At 39.6% G+C, this 18,775-nt stretch overlaps 2 protein-coding genes across 6 annotated transcripts in view; both read right to left on the bottom strand.

Moving 5' to 3' along the window:
- Positions 1 to 6,459, bottom strand: part of dpf2 (double PHD fingers 2) — a 39,377-nt gene extending 32,918 nt beyond the window's left edge. For both annotated transcript variants that reach the window (XM_062047755.1, XM_062047756.1), the window contains exon 1: positions 6,333 to 6,459. In XM_062047755.1, the coding sequence (XP_061903739.1) occupies positions 6,333 to 6,364 (32 nt within the window). In that variant the 5' untranslated portion in view covers positions 6,365 to 6,459. The remainder of the gene's footprint in view (positions 1 to 6,332) is intronic.
- Positions 6,460 to 7,738: 1,279 nt separating this feature from the next.
- The window catches only part of sptbn2 (spectrin, beta, non-erythrocytic 2), a 73,063-nt gene continuing 62,026 nt past the window's right edge, over positions 7,739 to 18,775 (bottom strand). For 2 of the 4 annotated variants that reach the window (XM_062047751.1, XM_062047752.1), the window contains 15 exons: positions 17,805 to 18,083; positions 17,588 to 17,718; positions 17,300 to 17,504; positions 16,774 to 17,148; positions 16,447 to 16,691; positions 16,244 to 16,382; positions 16,089 to 16,173; positions 15,815 to 16,011; positions 15,628 to 15,752; positions 15,458 to 15,533; positions 14,827 to 14,904; positions 13,917 to 14,095; positions 13,652 to 13,825; positions 10,777 to 10,819; positions 7,739 to 10,690 (listed from right to left, as the gene is read on the bottom strand). In XM_062047751.1, the coding sequence (XP_061903735.1) occupies positions 10,469 to 10,690; positions 10,777 to 10,819; positions 13,652 to 13,825; positions 13,917 to 14,095; positions 14,827 to 14,904; positions 15,458 to 15,533; positions 15,628 to 15,752; positions 15,815 to 16,011; positions 16,089 to 16,173; positions 16,244 to 16,382; positions 16,447 to 16,691; positions 16,774 to 17,148; positions 17,300 to 17,504; positions 17,588 to 17,718; positions 17,805 to 18,083 (2,553 nt within the window). In that variant the 3' untranslated portion in view covers positions 7,739 to 10,468. The remainder of the gene's footprint in view (positions 10,691 to 10,776; positions 10,820 to 13,651; positions 13,826 to 13,916; positions 14,096 to 14,826; positions 14,905 to 15,457; positions 15,534 to 15,627; positions 15,753 to 15,814; positions 16,012 to 16,088; positions 16,174 to 16,243; positions 16,383 to 16,446; positions 16,692 to 16,773; positions 17,149 to 17,299; positions 17,505 to 17,587; positions 17,719 to 17,804; positions 18,084 to 18,775) is intronic. The other 2 variants (XM_062047753.1, XM_062047754.1) reach the window with 1 other exon arrangement.

Raw genomic sequence — 18,775 nt, 5'->3', positions numbered from 1 at the left:
GTTCGAAGATTACAGACAGAGACGCAACAACTTCCAACTTCGTTCGACATTTGAAGTTGCACAAAGAAGGGTAAGTTTTGAATATAAGCTAACGTTTATTGGCTAACTTTTATTAGCTGTTTAGTTAAATCAGAGAGGCTGTAAACTCACTGCTAACGTTATAACCATAGACATTTTATAAGTAGAAGCAGTATCGAGCGCTGACGAGACGCGGGGCCGCCATCTTGGAGTGGTGATCCGCTCCACTCAGTGCAATTCATTTGGCAGGAGCAATGAACTTTCAGCGCATTTAATTCACCTTACATCACTGAATACCACTGATTTTCATGCGTTTTTTTGTCATACGTGTAGCTATGATAAAGGACACATGTTTTGGCGTGTTATTCATAGTTTGCTTAAAAGTAATAGAATATTCTTATATGCTATAAGTGACCAGATGTCCGAGATCAAAACTGGGAATATAATCCCAGAGAAGGGGGAAAAAAACGGTCAGCTATTTTTAAGTTCAAGAAACAACATGATTAGGTTATATAAACATGCGTATATTGTACATAAACAATGTATGAATACACTAGATATCTATATATCTTAGGGACCTATAGACTGTATCTCTGTTGCTGCAGCAGCAGAGAGTTTATTCTGTCTTGACACTTTGTATTGATATTTTGTATTACATTCTTCCCTTAAATGGTCATGTTTACAGTGATTGTTTTATATGTATTTTTTATGTATGTCGCTTTGGATAAAAGCGTCTGCCAAATACTTCAACATAAACATATATAAACACCTGAAAGTCCTTATATCAGCTAAAACCACCAATCTGTTTCACTGGATTCAGAATAAAACCAAATTCTGTTTTACCCAACAATGTTAGTATTTGAATATTGTTACTTGAAGACTTATTCCTGGTTACAATTATACTGTTAAGAAAGTATTGTCTTATATTTTGCCTAAAATGAGAACGCATCATAATCAGTGGCGGCTGTGAATTTTGTTTTCGGTGGGGCTGAAAGTTTGTAAACCAAATCCCTGTAGGGGGGGGGGGGGGGTCATCCTCCCCCAGAAGATTTCTTTGTGATTTTCACATACAAATATTGAAGATCTTTGCTCCTTCTCAACTCTGTGGTAATATTCTTTTCACAAAATACAACCAATAGTACGTTAATGTTAAATCTTACTTGTGAAAAGTAATCCCCTGATTCTTATTTTCATCAGTCCGCTCATTTGAGCAGGAAAACGCTGAACACCACTGTCAACTGTCAGTTTAGGCTGCTCGCCGGCTCCTCATCACCACTTCAAGATGGCGGCCAAATTGCTCACGTCACAGCAGCCAATGCTGCGTCTACTAATTAGATGTCTATGGTTATAACGTCATTGCAAACACGGCAATCTGTTGCGTCCACTGCAGTTCGCTACCTTATTCATACTTTTTGTTAAGTGTTTTTTTTTAAGCAGGGTTGCATGAGGTACCTAAACATAACGTTACGTTAGTCAATGTATCACACACAGTAACGTAACGTTTGACGGCGGTCGGCAGCACCGCGTATTTTATCCACCTACAAAATGACAAACATAGTCATATAAAGGTCAGTTAAAATGCATACTATATTAATAATATGTGTACATATTGAATAGGGCCCTGACATCTAAAAAGTACAACTCTGTTCATTGTTATGTTCATGTATTTGTTATGTTTTTCATGTGTACGCACACATAAACACACATTCAGTATGAGATAAGATCAATGAGATAAGGTAAGACCAGGATAGAAATTGCTGTGGAACCAGTTACAATGCAATATGCCATGGAAACACAATGTTAACACTTGTGCAAATAAGTACAGTTGCACTTGTTTTTTCAAATGTGTTTATTCTGTAAAGGAATGAGTTACATGTTTAAAATGACTGGTTAATAGTGCTATTATGAAGTGCAATGTAAGCACTATTTTTTTCCTGCAACTTCAAATGCACTTGTTTTAATAAATAAATACAGCGTTTTAAAAGCATACACAATCTGTGTAAATATATTAGTCTGTGGTTAAAAGAACTTGAAAGGACTCAAAACTCAAAATGCAGGACTTGGGACTTGACTTGAGACTTTCCAGTCTTGACTTTGGACTTGACTCGGGACTTGCCTGTCTTGACTCGGGACTTGACTCGAGACTTGAGGGCAAAGACTTGAGACTTACTTGTGACTTGCAAAACAATGACTTGGTCCCACCTCTGTTATTAAGTGGTTTGTCTTTTTATATTGTTCATGTATAGTTGGCAGGTTGAAAACAGCTCGGCGGATTTGCGTGGAGAAACCACCATTTAAACGGCATCGTATAATAATCATCAAAAACGCACGAGAGACAAGAACTTTGTTTATGCGGTCACACCACACAGCACATAGGGCTGTGAGCGCACTTGTTTTTATTAGCACACACAAATTGGCACAATCAACCACGGACGCATTTCAGCTGTGCGTGTCAGCCTTCAATAATGAAAACAGGCGTTTAGGAAATAAAAGACAATTAGGCCAAATGCAATAATTGAGGGTACATCTTAACATGTATAATTAAACCTTAATTAAGCAAAAATATTGCTCTGGCCCGGCTGCACTAAATAATAATATAAATCCATTTAATAAAGTCAAAATACAAATAAGGCAACAAGAGAAGTATCCCTCACTTCTCTTTTGTAAAGTAAATTTGTACAGCCAATATGGGCATCTACATCAACAATATGATTTGCTTGAGAAGCTGGACAGGACAAAAAATTAAATAAAAATAAAAATATAAATAAAGCAAAAATATGATTTATTCGATTACTCGATTAATCGATCGGGATATTCGATAGAATACTCGATTACTAAAATATTCGACAACTGTAACTCTAAACAAATGTGCTACTTTAAAATAATAAGGTGGTCCAAAAATATTTATATAATAATAAATGAATGTACATACTTAAATAAGAATAACAGACCAATTTAAATGTTACACAGACTACATAACTTCCTGGCAGTAAACCTGCAAAAAAAAATTGTTCTTCTCAAGTTTCTGTATGTTTACATTTTAACATTTTACTTTATTAAGCATTTCTTACATATTCTTTATTTTTGCACCTTCATTTAAGGTTATTGTTAAGTGTTTACTGTGATTTTCGAATTTTGTTTACATTGATTGAGTGAGTGTTTTTCATGGTTGGGTTGACATGTCTTTTACTTTCTGCCGTGACAGCTGAGGGGATTATAGTCAGAGCAAGGTTACATTTGAAATGAAAATGTTGCCATTCAATATATTTTTCTCCTGATCCATATTTTTCATTAAAAAAATATCAATAATCATCTAAAACGACCGATATAAAAAACCTATGTTATGATACAGTTTTCAGCCAAATCGCCCAGCCCTAACATAACCTGTTCAGTGTTTCCCCCAGAAAAAGTGTTAGTTAAGGTGGTGTCTCTCCGGCGGACAGTCCGGGGAAGGGGATGGGTGGGTGAAAGGATCGGTGTAACTCAGCCTGTCGCCATCACGTCTCTACCTCGTCGCTGCCACCACAGCCTGGAGGGCAATAGACTAAAGACTGCGGTGAAGTAGGCCGGCTTCGCCGCGTGAAGAAGCCTACAATTTTTGGTTGTGTTTTCCGCTCCGTTTGCTGAATGGTGATATACGATACATATCTTGATATTTTTTCCGTAAAGTAAAAACAAAACAGTCCTGGTTACCTGAGATACTAAGTATGTCATTATTATGACTTAATAAGTCAATGTTTTGACTAAGTAATTTACTAAGTCAAAATATTGACTTACTAAGTCAAAATAATGACAAAATAATGACTTACCAAGTCAAATTAATGACTTACTGTAAGTAAGCGTTTGCAATAAGCGTTTGAAAAAAAAGAGTTAAAAGTGGGGCCACATGCTGACAAATGTTCAACTCATCATGCTTAATTTATTACAGCATTTGGGAAGCCTGTAGTTGATTTTTATTATGTAAATGTTATATTTTTATCAACATGTGATAGCAGGGACCCTGCCATTCAAAACTAGGCTGCTACATTACTAATGATTAATGTAACTATAGCTGAAAAAATAGTACAATAGCAATAGGAGAGACTATTCATCCCTGAACACCATGGAGTTCATGTAGGCTTTATGATGCAGTTACATTATTATATCAACTATCAGAGACAGCTTCAGGAAACTCATTTAACATGTCGTTTTTTGCTGCATCAACACAGTTCAATCAACACAGAAAAAGGTAAATTGATACAACTTAGTTGTTAACTGTAGGTCAATAATGTTTGTCTTTCTCTCAGACAGACAGGGCTTTGCTGTCCGTAACACACACACATATGCACGCACACACACCGCAAAATGAGCTAACGTTACGCTAAAAGCTAATTAGCCTTCACCTCAAGGACTGCGAGTGAGCTGAGTTGCCGCTCATATTTCTAGAACGTCAACGGGCTCATAGTGATGTTACTAGTAGTTGACTGGGAGGTGTTTATTATAATTTGGGGAGAGTCCGCTGCCTTATGCTTACCTGCTAAACACCTTTCTGCTCACCCCACCGCAGGAGCACTGACTCCATGCGCTCTGAATACGCACTGTTGATTGGCTGTTACATGCGCTCTGAATACGCACTGCTGATTAGCTGTTACCGCTCTGCGTGTAACCAATCAGGTGGTTCTGTGGGTTGGACAATGCTGGGTGCTGCAGAGACGTATTGTTGTTAAGGCGGCCGCCTTAACAACAAAGCGCTGCGGGAAACCCTGCTGTTAGTGCTCAGTTTGTCAAGGAGACCACCATAGAATATATTACAGTGAGATCACTAGTCAAATCAAAAAATACTGCTAAGGTTTGTTTTAGTTAAAAAAGTGTCTTGTTCTTCTCATCAAAACAGTAACAACATTTTTTATATTTTTTTCATCTAAAATTTTAATTATATTTATTCCCTAGAAATGTGTCCACTACAAAATACAATTTCTGACACAATGTGTGACGCTCCAAATGGTTGCTGGATCTAATGACGCCTTTATAACTGGTTGCCAGTGTTCTGTTCTACATCGTAGTGTGCTGGGGGTGGGGGGGAAGTACATCTAAGAAGGACAACTCCAGACTGGAGAAACTGATCAGGCGGGCCGGCTCTACGATCGGAATAAAACTAGACTCTCTGGTGACGGTGGCAGAGAAGAGGATGTGGAAAAACTACTGAGCATCATGGATGATGCCAGTCACCCTCTGCATACCATTATCAGTAGCCAGAGGAGCCTGTGTCAGTGCAAGACTGCTTCATCCCAAGTGCAGGACTAATAGACTAAAAAACTAATTTGTCCCACACACCATCAGACTGTACAACTCCTCTCTGGGGGCAGGGGGGGTACTAGGATGACAGGGCACGCAAAGCAATAACAATACTGAAATAAACTGTAACAAAAAACAGTGCAATAAACAGCAATAACAGTGCAATACATTTTAAAGGTGCAACATACACATCACATCTCATATAATCGACAGTATTACCGTTTTCTATTGCCTAGTTTCTCTTGTTATATTCTTATTTGTACTGTTATATTTGTAATCTTATTGATACTTTTTATTTTTATTCTTATTGTTATTTAATTTCCATTTATACATCCATTATTTAATTTTTCAAATTCTATCTCAATTCTGTACACTGCTGCTGAAGGAATTAATGAAGTACTACCTACCTATCTATCTATACGTAACCACGGTAACTGACCAGCGCACCTGCCGGAAACCGTCAACTCCAAGCAGCACACGCGTGACGACACGGAAATGGAGTCGTCGTGCATGTAAATAACTTTAGTTATGAATAATTGATTTACAACATTGTCTGTGGGTGTCATATTTGGAGATATTTGAATGAATACGATTTTGTTTTAACTTCCAATTGACCAGTCGCTCCAAAAACGCGAACTTTGGCTTACTCAAGCTAATTAGCGTGACAGCCAACTGGCAGCTGCGCCAACCCGACGTGGGCTAGCTGTCAAAAAAAGATTAGGTATAAGCATACCCAAATGAACCACACAAGTACATTGTGCTCGCCCATAAATATAAATATATATTTATATCCTGTATCATGAAAACAAGTCACTCGTTTATTCAAAAGACGTCACTAGCCTGCCTGCTAAGTATTAGTAGGATATGACTAACTCACGACGTTCGGACCGCGTTTGATAACCTTCATGAGCCCATAGAAATGTTGCCGAAGTTAGCAATGACACGGCGGCTTGTTGTGGGATAAAAAGGTCGTCGTAGGGTGGTTGCAGGGGTCTGTCGTCTTAAAGCGACTACAGCGTGTAGAAAAGTAGAACACTTACAGTTTGACAACATTCTCGACAACGGCTGCCATCTTGCTTCAGTACTGGACGCGCCGCAGTGGCTGCTGGGTAATAATGTGTCCCTTTCCGTAGATTACCGTTTAGCAACATCTGGTGGCAACTTTTGGTCATTGCAGGATAACGGTACATCAAACTCAGCCACAAACCGTGTACGCACGTCGCACGGTAATATCTAATTTTTATTTATTTATTTGTATTTTTTTTGTGTGAATTTTATAAACCTTTATTTATAAATTGCAACATTTACAAACAGTTGAGAAATAATAATCAAAAAGTACAAAAACAGTACCAAGGGGTTGTAAACTCAAAGTAACTAAAATAGAATGCAATATATATATATATATATATATATATATATATATATATATATATATATATATATATATATATATATATATATATATATATATATATATATATATATATATATATATATATATATATATATACACACACAATTTCAGTAAATAATTTAAATTTGGAACACAGCATATCATCGTTTTCACAGCTTTTTGGTTGTTAGAGGTAGAGAGTGTTTTAACATAGAGTTCTAATTCTTTTTTTAAAGGCACAAAAAACAGGTCAGGGTATTGAGAAACTTACATGTATGAATATAAAACGTAGCCAATAGTATAATGAGGTTGCAAAGGTAAAATTCCCTTTCAAAATGTTTTTCCTACAGTGTAAATCCAAATAGCACATCTTTAAAACAAATCACAAATTTGTCATGAATATTGTCAAGGATGAAGCGACAGATGCCCTGCCATAGTGATCGAGTGCTTTCACATGTCCAAAACAGGTGGTAAACAGTCTCTGGATGCGGTAACATCTAATTTGGGGACGGCGTGGCGAAGTTGGGAGAGTGGCCGTGCCAGCAATCTGAGGATTACTGGTTCAATCCCCACCTTCTACCATCCTAGTCACATCCGTTGTGTCCTTGAGCAAGACACTTCACCCTTGCTCCTGATGGGTCGTGGTTAGCGCCTTGCATGGCAGCTCCCGCCATCAGTGTGAATGTGGAAATAGTGTCAAAGCGCTTTGAGTTCCTTAAAAAAAAAAGGTAGAAAAGCGCTATACAAGTACAACCCATTTACCATTTAATTATGTGCCGCAAATTTGGATTATTCACGGAACTTGTGTGAGCTTGTATAGCTTTACACATATATATATATATTGCACTTTTCTTCAGTTGCTTTATTGAGTTTACAACCCCCTGGCGCTGTTTTTGTACTGTTTCTGTACTTGTTTTTATTATTATTATTTATTTGCCTGTATGTTAATGTTGTAAATGTTGAATACTATAATTAAAAAAAATAAAATTAAAAATAAATAAAGAGTAACATCTAGTTATTTGAAAACCCCAAAAAGACTACATTTTTTTGATTAAACCACGTTTTATTATTCCTACTTTTGTAGATGTAGATACACAAGTCAACAAACATTATTTTTTTTCTTGAATTGTAATGAAAATGCTCCACGGCACACTGACACCATGTGGAAAGGTCTGGTATTACAGATACGTACCTGGAAAAAAATTGACAGCAAATACACTTTTTGCAGAATTAGTAACAGTAGTAGTAATAGTAACAACAGTAGCAATAATGATCATAATAGCAATTAATAATAGTAGTGGCATTAACAGCTCTGATTTACAGAGGGGAAAAAAAACAGAAAAATGAAGGTTTTTATCAAATGCTGCAAGATTCCAGAATGAAAAATGATCAGCTTTAACTAAGACTGCAAATACCCTGCATTCTTCTACAAAAAGAAATGACCACCAGTCCTTGTTTTCACTTCTATCATAAAAAAGCAAGTTATTAAAATGTTCCTTCTGGCGGCCAACTTTTTGTTCTTGTCAAAGGTCTTCACTTTTTTTTTATAGAAATAACACATAATTGAGGAAAATGCCATCCCTGCTTTAAGCATACAGCACAGTATATATGCAAGTGTGGAAGAAAAAGTATGCTTGGTTTGGTTGTTTTTTTTTTGCTTCACATGACCAATTTGGCCTAGCTAATTTCATTAATTTACATTCAAACGAGCTGAAGAAAGTAAGAAAATACACTGTGTGACCTTTGACCTCAAATCTTTGTGCTCAAAGTAACAGCGCCAGCTTTCTATTCATCTTAGTACCCCGCCTAGCTCTCTTTATGGATTGGAGCAATGCTTGTAATGCTTCCACATTCATTTAGAACTAGAAAATAAGGCCAAGCAATACAGTTCAAACCAGTGCAACCTTACTGCAGGTTTACATCTTCCTCTGGCGGCTTGTGATCAGACAACTTAAATGATGCAATACATTATCCTTACTAATCAATAACCTGTAACTTAACCCACTCAAACTCTTCAATTCTTAATTGTCTTATTGGATTTTGGCAGTTAGAAAAGGCAACTTGACACCTGTATGAAAGTGACAATAGTTATATGCATATAAAACTGCACTACACTGCCTCACTAAACACTTTGCATGTGTGTTTTTAAACATGTACAGTTCTTGGAGGAATCTAATACAACATTATCAGGTTTTTTATAGCTGAGCTACCTTGTTTCTATTTATTACAGATGCCGATTACATATATTAATGTTCTCTGACCCCGATAACGAAGCAAATCACATTTTCTCTGCATTAATGGACACAGATAGGGTGATGGTGATGCACAAATATATACTTACAGTATAATCATGCCACAAATGTCAAAGCACAAAGATCCTTTTTAGAGCATTTTGTCTTACGTAGGCATATTCTACCAGCATCGTCCACAGCCAGATCGTCACATTTGTATTTTCATACTGTGAAAGCTTATTTTGAGAAACATTTGAATGGAGGTGATGCATATTTATTCAAATAAGGCGGTCTGACTTTGCAACATTCTTCCCTAAATCATACCCATCATATCATGTGCATCCCCCAAGTCTTCAATTTTTTTTTTAGCTGCTAACTTCTCCCAAAGGTCTTCCCTCCATTGTACCAACAACACAAAGAGATGGTTGAAACAGAAATAAAAAAACACAATAGAGAGAAACCTCCTTGCTTACAAATAGTAAAACCATAAGCAAAGAAAAAAGGAAAGCATTTCCCCCCATAAAAGCATTCCAGTAATATTTTATGTTTGAGTACCAAAAAGTAGCATCCATCTGGCCATATTTGATGAGGAATAATATTGACGTGCAAAATCCACATCACCACAACTCACGCACACGCACACACTCACTAGAAAAACTAATTCTCTCTGCTTTGTACAGACAAAAAAACATCAAAACTCAAGCAGAAAATATCACTCCAACAATATAATTGAAAACAGGCAAATTTAGCAATTAAGAAAAATTCCAACCACATATTAAATATATATCAAAGTCCCAATTTTACTTGTGATCACTTACTGCACACTGATAAAACCAAATTAGTTTTATTTTTCAAACACACCTCAAGAACTGTCATCCCTAAAAGAAATTAAGAATGATGATATAATAATAATAATAATAATAATAATATTACATACAAGGATAAGCTCAACATCTTCTACTAGTTGTGCAAACTGTGTTTATCTTCACAAGATAATCATTAGTTTTCTGCAAACCAGCAATAAGAAAATATAAATAATAACAGAAATATTATTGGTCATGTTAATAACATTGAGGCCCAAAGCAAAAGAGAAGAGCTTTGAGGTGATTGTTTTAAAAGAGAAGCGATTAAAAGTGTGTGTGTGTGTGTGTGTGTGTGTGTGTGTGTGTTGTGTGTTGGGTGGGGAGTTGGAGGGGGGATCCTTGGTCAATCAATGAGTCACACAGCAGTAATACAGATCACCCAAAATGAAGGAGAACCTATTTAGCGGACAGAAGATAAACAGGACCTTGTCGATTCCTCAACCAACATCGTTATGTTGATTGTTGTGTGTTTTGTCTCCGTGGTTGAGAAGCACTTAGATGGAGACCCAAAAAGAAAGCGAGACATGAAACCTGTGATGAAAGGGGAAAAAAAAATAAAAGAGTACATTTTCTGTAGCTGTCGACATACAGTAGTAGCGCCTCAGGGCTGCACAGAGATCAGTGTGTTGTTTGGACACTTTTTCAGTTTGTGGGACAATTGGACACATCCAGGTTGTTTGACAAATGTTCTATTTCTTCTTGCCAAAGAAGCTGAACCTCTTCTCACGATCCTTATCTTTACCCTCTTTGTTGCGCATGGTCACACCTCCGGCATCAGCTAAGCCAGGGGAGATGGGAGAGATGGGAGGCATGGTCATGGCGCGGCTGAGGACTCGCGGACCTCCCGGCGAGTCTCCTGATCCCGATGGAATGGAACTGAGGATGGAGCGGATCCAGGAGCTCATTTCCGCCTATGAATGAACGGAAACAGGTTAAGGTTCAAAGCACAAAAACAAGATTTTTAATGCTTGGGTTTAAAGTCCGTAATGAATCTCACCTCATCCTTTGCTTGAAATAGATACTCTTTTCCATCTCCTAGCCTGAAAGCACAGCATTCACAAAGACAAGAAGTTAGACTTTCCCATAAATCCCCAAATTTTGCACATTTCAAGTTTTTTTATCGGCCATGTATGCATAAACTTACTGTTCAGACACATTGGAATTCTTGTACAGAGTTCTCTTCAAGTCAACAGTATAGCAAAAAGCACAATTAACGTACAGAAATAAAATGTTCAACTTTATATATAAAAGCACTATACTGAGATGGGGTATGCACAGTTTTAAAAATAAAGATAGTGAAAGGGCAAGTAGAATTACATAAGTAGCACAAATATTTACACAGTTAAAAAAAAAAAGGTAAAACCCAGTATTTGACATAACGGAGGCAACACCTTTTTAATATCCAGGGAGCTGTCTATTTGTGATAGATCGGTACTTGGGTTTCCGTACACGCCACTTTTGTTGCCCCGGATTTGGTTTACCTTCCGGTTATCGTAAGGCCAAACATTGGGCGTAACAAACTAGCTCGTTCCGTATCATTCCGTGGAATCAAGTGCCCAACAAAAGAAAGCTGCAAGTGCCAGGACTTTAAGAAAGAGGGTGAGAAACCCTCTCTTGAATTCAGAAAATAACCCGTAGAGCGGTTAAAGTAATGTTAAATGTTAATTTATCAATTTCATTTTTCATTTGTATGTATTTTCATTGTTTTCTGCAATTAAAACTAATTATTCTTTATAAAATAAAATACAATTTATATTTTTGGGGTATCTATAATGGTGTAGTTAAATTTACATGATTTCTTATGGGAAAAAATGCTCTGGTTTTTGTATGATTTGGTCTGCGTTGGACCTTTTAGATCTACTAAGATCCAAATAACAGGCGGTACGCATGGTGTGCAAACTATAAAATTGCGTGCAATATTAGTGGGCATGTAGCATGTGATCTATTAAGACTGTGTGTGCAACTGATAACTGGTTCAGGCCACCTTATTTAAATGGGGTTTTGGTGTTATTTAAATCGGGTTTTGGCTATCTTGCTTCTGCAGAAGCAAGATAGCCGAAACTTGTCAGGTACAAAACTTTACCTTACTAGCCTATATAAATCAACCATTTATAAATATATATATATACATGTGTAAATACTATACGTACATATACTTAAAGGCCTACTGAAACCCACTACTACCGACCACGCAGTCTGATAGTTTATATATCAATGATGACATCTTAACATTGCAACACATGCCAATACGGCCGGGTTAACTTATAAAGTGCAATTTTAAATTTCCCGCCACACTTCCGGTTGAAAACGTTTTTTTATGCTGACGTATGCGCGTGACTTCAAGGGTTGGTACGGAAGTATACGGACCCATTGAATCCTATACAAAAAACTCTGTTTTCATCTCAAAATTCCACAGTATTCTGGACATCTGTGTTGGTGAATCCTTTGCAATTTGTTTAATGAACAATGGAGACTGCAAATAAGAAAGTTGTAGGTGGGATCGGTGTATTAGCGGTGGACTACAGCAACACAGCCAGGAGGACTGAGAGATGGATAGCAGACGCGCTAGCCGCCGAACTCACCTTAACTTCCTCCGTCTCCGGGCCACCAACCGCATCTGTGATCGGGTGAAGTCCTTCGTCGCACCGTCGATCGCTGGAACGCAGGTGAGCACGGGTGTTGATGAGCAGATGAGGGCTGGCTGGCGTAGGTGGAGAGCTAATGTTTTTAGCATAGCTCTGTGAGGTCCGGTTGCTAAGTTAGCTTCAATGGCGTTGTTAGCAACAGCATTGTTAACCTTCGCCAGCCTGGAAAGCATTAACCGTGTAGTTACCTGTCCATGGTTTAATAGTATTGTTGATTTTCTATCTATCCTTCCAGTCAGGGGCTTATTTATTTTGTTTCTATATGCAGTTAAGCACGATGTTATCACGTTAGCTCGTAGCTAAAGTGTTTCGCCGATGTATTGTCGTGGAGATAAAAGTCACTGTGAATGTCCATTTCGCGTTCTCAACTCTCATTTTCAGGAGGATATAGTATCCGAGGTGGTTTAAAATACAAATCCGTGATCCACAATAGAATAAGGAGAAAGTGTAGAATCCAATGAGCCAGCTTGTCCCTAAGTTACGGTCAGAGCGAAAAAAGATATGTCTTGCACTGCATTCTAGTCCTTCACTCTCATCCACAAATCTTTCATTCTCGCTCAAATTAATGGGGTAATCCTCGCTTTCTCGGTCCGAATCTCTCTCACTCCATTGTATACAATGGGGAATTGTGAGAAGTCCTTCCTCCGGTGACGTCACGCTACTTCCGGTAAAGGCAAGGCTTTTTTTATCAGCGAGCAAAAGTTGCAACTTTATCGTCGATGTTCTCTACTAAATCCTTTCAGCAAAAATATGGCAATATCGCGAAAAGATCAAGTATGACACATAGAATGTATCTGCTATCCCCGTTTAAATAAAAAAAAATCATTTCAGTAGGCCTTTAAGTATATCTATAATCCGAAAATCCCTGTAGGTGGGTAGCGCATGCCAAAAAAAATGTAGGCCTAGGGTAAATGGGTTATACTTGTATAGCGCATTTCTACCTTCAAGGTACTCAAAGCGCTATGACACTATTTCCACATTCACCTATTCACACACACATTCACACACTGATGGCAGGAGCTGCCATGCAAGGCCCTAACCATGACCCATCAGGAGCAAGGGTGAAGTGTCTTGCCCAAGGACACAACGGACGTGACAAGGTTGGTTGAAGGTGGGAATCGAACCAGGAACCCTCAGGTTGCTGACACGGCCACTCTCCCAACTGTGCCACGCCGTCTATAAGAGCGGGGAGGAAATTGAGTCGTAAAGTTTAAGAGATCCACGAACCTGAGCTTGAATACATGTTTCTTTTTTTTATAGTCATTGGCGATCTCACAAACGGCCTCTCCAAGACTGATAGGGACCTCTCCATGGTAGGGGATGCCATTACTAGCGCTTTTGCCATCTTTATAGAAACCCAGACTTCCTTTTCTTAGGACACAGTACACATTCTGCCATGACCTAAGAGAGTACACACACAAGCAATAAGAAGCAGATGAATTTATAATGAGGAAAATACAGGTCAAGGAGCAGATGTTTGTCTGCATGTTACCTAGTAGCTGCCTTTTTACTGTGCGACTCCATCTCCTGCTTTCGATAAAGCATGCCCTCCATTGTTTCAGGTTCAGACTCCGCTGCGCCCCGGCCTGGTAACGTGGCCGACTGGTCGAGGCGCGAAGAAGCCAAGCCGCTGTCTCTGCCTGGTCCGTTTACCGACTCTGATTCTGAACCCTGCGGTCCAGAGCAGAATATGGGTAAGCGCAGAAGCTGACCTTTTGAATAGAGGAAGTGAGAAGCCAAGCAGCCATTGCAGCAAACATGGGAAGCCAAGATGACATTTACTTTGACAGAAGTATATGATAACGTCATATTAATGTGTCACAAGGTTTATATAATTACACATTGTCACAGTGCGATACATACTGAAACATATCTATAGCCACGTGCACAGGAGGGACATACAACTACTACAGAAGCATAATACGTGTCATAAATACTTTAAGGGCTCATGTTTTGAAACATTCTTCAGTATCTTAAGTACCAAAAGACAATAATCACCCCTGGGATAATATGCAGTTGTATAAATCTATTCTTTAACACACAAACACAGAAAAACACTAAAACAATACTTTGACTATGGGATGCCTTTTGAAAAACTGAATAAGTTATTCCAAATGTACACATATAGTGGGAGGGGGCACACTAACAACTCTACAGTGACTCCTGTCCTGGTCAATATGAGCACAGATACAAGCGCAGAATGTGAATGTACTTGATCCATGAACACCAGCTGTCCAATGAATCTGCAACATGCCTTTTGTGAGCAGCCACCAAACAAGGCCATGAATAAATCATAAACAAAGCAATGGTTGCGTCTGTGGCACGGAGCAATGGCGCTGCAGTTTTGACCAGGAGCTGAGCAGAGGCTACTAACGAGGCTATGACCAAGTCTTGGTACTCACACGCTGCGGCTGCTTTGGCTTACACACGCGTTTAGCCTCTGATTTCTTTCCCACTGACAATGATAGTGATCGCGACTGCTGGTAAAAACGTAACAGGACATTGTTAAATTGTTAAGATATAAAAGTGCTCCTTCACAAACAAAAACAATCTTTTTTTGTGTTGAAACAGCTTTTATTCCCCAAAAGAAGTCACGATGGAGGCACCCTGAAGCTAAATTAGGATGAAAATGATCCAAGTGCCATGCCCCTTTATAATAATATCAGTATCTGGCAATGCACACGACAGCAGAATATGCTTGAGCTGTATCTGTAATCTGTACAGCAGGTACGGGGCATCTAGATCAACAATAAAATTGGCCCATGTGGCTGGATAGGAAAGGTGAAAAAAAATGCATTTAAAATAAATACAATTAAAACAAATGATAATAAATTGAATATGCTTGAGGGATAACACACACTTAAGTTATCATTTGTTTTTATTTCAGAAAACATATGGAACAGGCTTTGCTGACAAGAAATGTTTCTATTGCATAGCAATCTCCTAAAATGCAAATTATTTATATATTTTTTAAATTGAATTTAAGCCCTTACAAATGAGCATAATCATGGTGATTAAGCATAGACTACTCACCTGTGATGTATCGTTGTCGCTGTGAACTCCATTCACTGACGCCGACTGATTCAGTGTCGTCTGGTCGAGACTGGTTCTGCATTTGATAAAGAGAGTATGTATGTTATCAAACGATGTTGACAATGTGGACCAACGGTTTTATGCTGTATGAAAATCAACCTTTGGTTTACCTGGCTGCAGAGTCGTGTATTTGACTTTCTACCTCGGAGTGTGCCACTTCTGCCAAGGGTGGTGTGGGGGGTCTTCGTGCTCTCTCCTCTTCTTCTCGCCTCCTCTCCATTTCCTGCTCCTCGAGCTGAAAAATAAATACATGATTGAGGCAATTCCAAGAGTCTCATATTGGCGAGCATAACTCACTGTGGTCAGTTTCTGCAGCATCACAAAGCGCTCCTCCCAGGAAGCAGCAAGTTTTTCGAAGGCCTCATGGCGCTTTATTAGACTTTCCACCTCATCCACATTGGAACCCAGGTCTGCTGCCCGCACAAGAGGTTCTTGACCGGCCAGCCAAGACTCTGCGATGCAGGCATCACGACCAAACTGCAACACTTCCAGCACTGCGAAGCGGGGGGAAAAAATGAAGTAACTTTCTAAAAAAGTGTGTCCTCAGTGTATAGTAACATATATTGCATACTAATTTGCAGATAGTCCATCTTGTCCTGCCACTTTTTGTTGATCTTGTCCCTCTTTTCTTGTAGCTGGGTGAGCTTTTCCCGGATCTGAAAATTAAGACAATCAGTAATGAGCGATGATGTAATCATTTTCAAAATGACAGTAAGAGGAAATGACCTCATCGGTAGCATAGTGATTATTGTTGATGAGCGTGTTCCCCATGTCAATACAGGCTGTAAAGCTGTCCGCCCTGGTCTCGATTTCTGACTTGATGTCCTGATGATTGGCGATGACTAGCCCAGCAGAAGATACGTCCCTGCAACAAAAAGATAAGCGGTGAGTATTTCTGTTACTTTATGCATCTGCAATTTTGCACTAACCTGGGGCTGTCATGTGCATCGATCTGCAGGTTGACTCCATCCATCCAGAGCATGAGGTCTCGCACTATGTTGAAGAAGCGGAACTTTTCCACCGTGTCCAGGAGGAGCACCCTGCGGGTTTCGCCAGCCTCCAGAAGACCCTCCCAGGAAGAGGTCACAGCATGCTCACTCCTGTTAATGTCATCCGCTTTCTCTCCAGCGTAGGCTTTCTGCAGTCGTGCAGCATCATCTTGCACTTGGTTGACCTCGAGGGTGAAAAATTAAAACGGGGCATTCATTTTTCCACTCACAAATGCCTCTTAGAAGATCGGTGTATCAGCAGATTACCTGTCCACTGAGGGCTTGGATGTCATTTTCAAAAGTATTGTGCTGTCTATGTAGATGCTGGACAGTGTTCAGATCCCGGCCAAGGTCGGACGGTAGCGCCTCCCGCTTCTCCCTAATGCGCCCGAGAACCTCCATGGCATCCTGATGGAAGCGGTGCAGCTCGTAGGAAGCGGCCAACATTTGTGTGCGCGTGTCAATCAGTTCCAGCAGGTCGGCCCAGGCCTCGTTCAGCCCATCCTTCCACTCGGCCACACTAGCGTTCTCCGGGTGACCGGATTCAATGAGGTCATCTGCCAGGCCATTCACGCCGTCTACACGCTCTTGGCCGATTGTGCTGGTGTCACGAGCAAACTCGCGAAACTTGTCTCTCAGCATCTGTGGAAAGAAAAATGGTCAGCTGAGATAGGCTCCAGCGCCCCCCGCGACCCCGAAGGGAATAAGCGGTAGAAAATGGATGGATGGATGGATTTCTCTTTGCTGTAATTATCTCAACAGACAATGGAAAAGGGAGGAAGAAGAAGCTTACAGTGACATGCTCATAGTCCTGTCCTAGTTCATGGGAGCCAGCAACAACCTCTCGTTCTGCAATCCACTGTTCCAAGTCATCCACCTCTCGCTTCAACTGGGTCAGACGGAGTCTCTCCTGAAGCCGGCCGCGGCGCTCCTCGGCCAGATCTTTCAACCCAGCGTACAACTTGTCAACTTGTGCTTGTCGTAATGTGATTCTGTCGCTGTCAAAGTGAGCGTACACAATGCAAGTTTAGGATGTACAACTTTACTCGGAAAAGGTGTAGAAGGGCAGCTGATGTTTAACCTCTCTGGATGTTCGCTGGTGACCATTAGTCGGCTGCTATTGGCCAGCTGGTGGATGGTCTGGGCGTAGTCTTCCAGTGCTTGCTCCAAGCTCTCGTGCTTTTTCACCATAACTAGAGCACTTTGCTCATCCTGGGAGGCAAAGAGATAATGATGATAAACTTTCACGCAACAAAGTGACACTAAGTCACTTCTTGGCTTTGGTAATCTTGGCTCACCTTGGCCTTTTCTTCTGACATCATGTGCAGCTCCTGTTCTCCCATCCAGGCCTCTGCCTCTGCCGCATCAGCGTAGAACTGCTGGGCGCGATTGGCCTCCACTAGGCGAGCATGGCGTTTGTCCGTCTCACCAATCAGTTGGTCCCAAAGATTCTTCAGCTCAACAAGACGCTCCTCTAGAGCAGACTGTCGCTCTCCATCTACCTGGCTTTGAGTCTGGCCACGTTTATGGATGTCATCAATACGGGGCTGATGTCCCTGGATTTCCTTTTGCAATGTCTGATTCAGAAACAAAGAAACAACTATTTCAACCTTTCTGCTTTATAAGGCTATGCCCAGGGCCAGCCCTTGACATAAACACTAAGCAGTTGATTAGGTCCACAATGACTGGGGTCACAAGGGCACATGATCATGGCAACTGGTCACTTCAATCGGTGATCATCACCGGTGTCCTTGTGCTCTGCAGGTGTTTATTTGTACTACTTAGACTAAATGGCCTCATGGATAAAACTAAACTTTGTTTCTAATTAACTTCAGCATTGAGTCAACATATCCCTTTTGTACTCATTTTAGTTCGATTTAGCAGCGGTTTGCTCCTTAAAGATTGCTTTAAACGCCATCGTTGTGACAGATTTACGACCATATTTCTAAAATGACCGTACTATTTAGGTTTAAATTGTAGCCAAATCTTTTCCCCAAATATATAGTGTCAAAAGAACATATTTTTTCATCGTTCTTGCTCTTTTATTGTGTTTTGTTTACTTTTGCAATTAATGCACATGTGGCATAGCAGTTTTGAATTAGCTTCAGTGTGGTTGGAGAAATCTATTTTTTTTACCCTTTCTTTAGAACTTTGGACATCAACTGGAATATAAACATGACTGTCGAACATACAGTACTGGGTTGGACTGAATTGTATGTTTTTTGTTAGTTGTTAATATTTGATTATTTATAGTAAATACAAATATTTA

Source organism: Entelurus aequoreus, linkage group LG05 (genome assembly GCF_033978785.1).
Source record: "Entelurus aequoreus isolate RoL-2023_Sb linkage group LG05, RoL_Eaeq_v1.1, whole genome shotgun sequence".
In the NCBI taxonomy this organism is placed as follows: Eukaryota; Metazoa; Chordata; class Actinopteri; order Syngnathiformes; family Syngnathidae; genus Entelurus; species Entelurus aequoreus.
The sequence above is the reverse complement of the archived record's forward strand: the minus strand, read 5'-3'. Positions and strand labels throughout refer to the sequence as shown.